The sequence below is a fragment of the Pseudorasbora parva genome, chromosome 7, assembly GCF_024679245.1.
Source record: "Pseudorasbora parva isolate DD20220531a chromosome 7, ASM2467924v1, whole genome shotgun sequence".
Lineage (NCBI taxonomy): Eukaryota > Metazoa > Chordata > Actinopteri > Cypriniformes > Gobionidae > Pseudorasbora > Pseudorasbora parva.
Window position 1 is genome coordinate 4,068,202 of NC_090178.1, and position 2,500 is coordinate 4,070,701.

Sequence of the window (2,500 nt, forward strand, 5' to 3'; positions counted from 1 at the left end):
CCTTCACAGTGCTCTGTGACTTGTCTGCAAATTTTAAATAAGGAAAAAAGCATGCATTTCTAAATTAACCAAATGAAGTATTTCTCTATTATAATATATTTACAGCATAAATGACTGATGAGGCTTTTCAAGAGATCAGGCAAACACACACTATGCTGTTTAAGTCAGAAAAATGGGTCAGGAAGACTTTCTGCAGGTGTGCAAATGCAGACACTCGGCCGAACACATCGCAGGCTTTCAAACCCGCTGGAAATGTTTACGGTCAAGCCAAATGTCTTTACACATTGTTTCAAAACTTTACAGAAAATATGCATTACTGTGGTAGAACTCAAAGGCGACTATTTATATCATTCATAAGATCTAAATGCCCAGCTAGAAGTGTTTATTTTCACATTTTTGCATTGCATTATGAATTGTAAGAGCAAGTAAAAATGCAAATGCAGAAACCTCATGCAGAATATACACTGATGCTATCCAGGGGTTTAGCCCTACTCGGAGGGTAATCGTTACTCACATAAAAGTCCATAAAATAAATGTGCAGCCACCTCAGTGATAAACTCGAGCCATTAGGGAACTGCTCACGTGCTCAATAACATGACAATAATATCTAATTATTATTTAAATCTGTTTGAAAACAGAAATATATATAGATGCACATTATAGTTAAGATGGTTTTCTGTTTTGAATTTTATCTTAAAATAAAGGACGTCATTTTATTCCACATGGAAATGAGCGGAGATACTTGAATACAGCCTCTTATTTACACGAGTAATCATAATGCTGAGGTTATTTTAACATATATAATTGCTGCCGTAATAACGGCCCATCTCAAATGTTTACGTGCTTTTCTTCTTTTTATTTTTTGAGCGGTAATGAAATATATTGCTCTTGTAAACACTTGCCAACATTTCAGTAATAAAAGTCTAGATCTTTAAATTGCATCCAGATTACAGTGAAGTGCAACCATACGGTGCTCTGCAGGGGTCAAAAAGGACATAAACAGTGAATTTTGAAGTGATATATTCTTGAAAACTCAGAGAAAGAGAAAGCACGTAAACGTTTGAAATGAGCCGTTATTACCACAGCAATTATAGTTATATAGGTTACATTTATATAATATTAATTTAATTCCACACATTTCCACATTTTAAAAATGTTAAACATGAGATTTTTTTATACAGGAGAATTCAATAATTAAATAATTCATAATTTCGTATTATTACGTAATATTCTTATTATTCCAAGCATGACGTTTGCTCAGACAATAATTTGTTAGCAGTGTTCCCAGGTGTGCAGGATCACAGAACTCGCTCCTCCACTGTGAATAAATCACCATCCGAATGCACGAGTTTTATCACTGAGGTGGCATGCAAATTTATTTTATGAACGTCCACATGAGAAACCGTTCATATAGGGCTAATGATGACAATACCTTATGACCCCACGAGAGACAATTACCATCCGAATAGGGCTACAGATGCAGCTTCCCACCTTGACTTTGCTGTTGTTCTGCTCCACTTGCTAAAACAGATGTTGAATTTTCAGAACTCTGGGACTGTGATCCATCTTGACAATCTTGTTCTTTAAGGCCAATGCTCTGAATCAAAAACAAAACACACAGAATTATCAGCCGGAATCATTTTCAGCAGAGAAAATGCAGACTACAATCCTAAAGAAATGCCCAGTAGTTCTCTGATCAAACCTGTGTCAGTGGACAGCACATCCTGGTCCGGTTGCTCTCCAGGAAATACTTCTGCGCTCTCTTCCTGTCTCGCTCTGCCCTTCTCTCTAGTGAGTTATGGGATGTACAGAGACTGTCCACAAACTTCATCATTATATCAGAAATCCTGGAACCGACCTCGATGATGTCAGGACGCATGTCTGCATTTGGAGTCAAGCACCTGAAAAGCCAGCAAGTATAAGGCTGGTACATCTTTTGGAAACTAAAATCTGTGAACTAAAAACAGAAAACTAAACTAATAATGAAAAAATGCAGTGTACTGTGAATGAAGAATAGATCCAATGCTTTTGGAAAATATTTATGAGTTATTTATGAGGAAGCAGATTTGTGCAACAAGACCACATTTCCCATAATTCTCTGTGAAAATGAAATTTATGTCATTAATGACTCACCCTAATGTCGTTCCACACCCGTAAGACTTTCATCTTCTTAACACAGTTTCTTTTCAGACACAGTTTAAGATATTTTATATTTAGTCCGAGAGTGTATGCAAGTGTATGCACACTATACTGTCCATGTCCAGAAAGGGAATAAAAAGATCATCACAGTAGTCCATATGAGACATCAGTGGGTTAATTAGAGTCTCTTGAAGCATCCAAAATACATTTTGGTCCAAAAATAACAAAAACTACGACTTTATTCAGCATTGTCTTCTCTTCCTGGTTTGTTTTCAAACTTCAAATAAAGATTCAAACGGCTATGAATCAGCTTGTTGATTTATGATTCAGATCGCCAATGTCACGTGATTTCAGCAGTTTG

At 36.2% G+C, this 2,500-nt stretch overlaps 1 protein-coding gene across 1 annotated transcript in view; it reads right to left on the reverse strand.

The window, feature by feature from the left end:
- Window positions 1-2,500, reverse strand: part of nek10 (NIMA-related kinase 10) — a 33,461-nt gene that overhangs the window by 6,222 nt on the left and 24,739 nt on the right. The window contains exons 26-28 of the mRNA XM_067449495.1: window positions 1,703-1,901; window positions 1,492-1,597; window positions 1-24 (exon numbers count right to left, since the gene is read on the reverse strand). The exon at window positions 1-24 is cut by the window's left edge and continues 19 nt beyond it. Coding sequence (XP_067305596.1) covers window positions 1-24; window positions 1,492-1,597; window positions 1,703-1,901 — 329 coding nt within the window. The remainder of the gene's footprint in view (window positions 25-1,491; window positions 1,598-1,702; window positions 1,902-2,500) is intronic.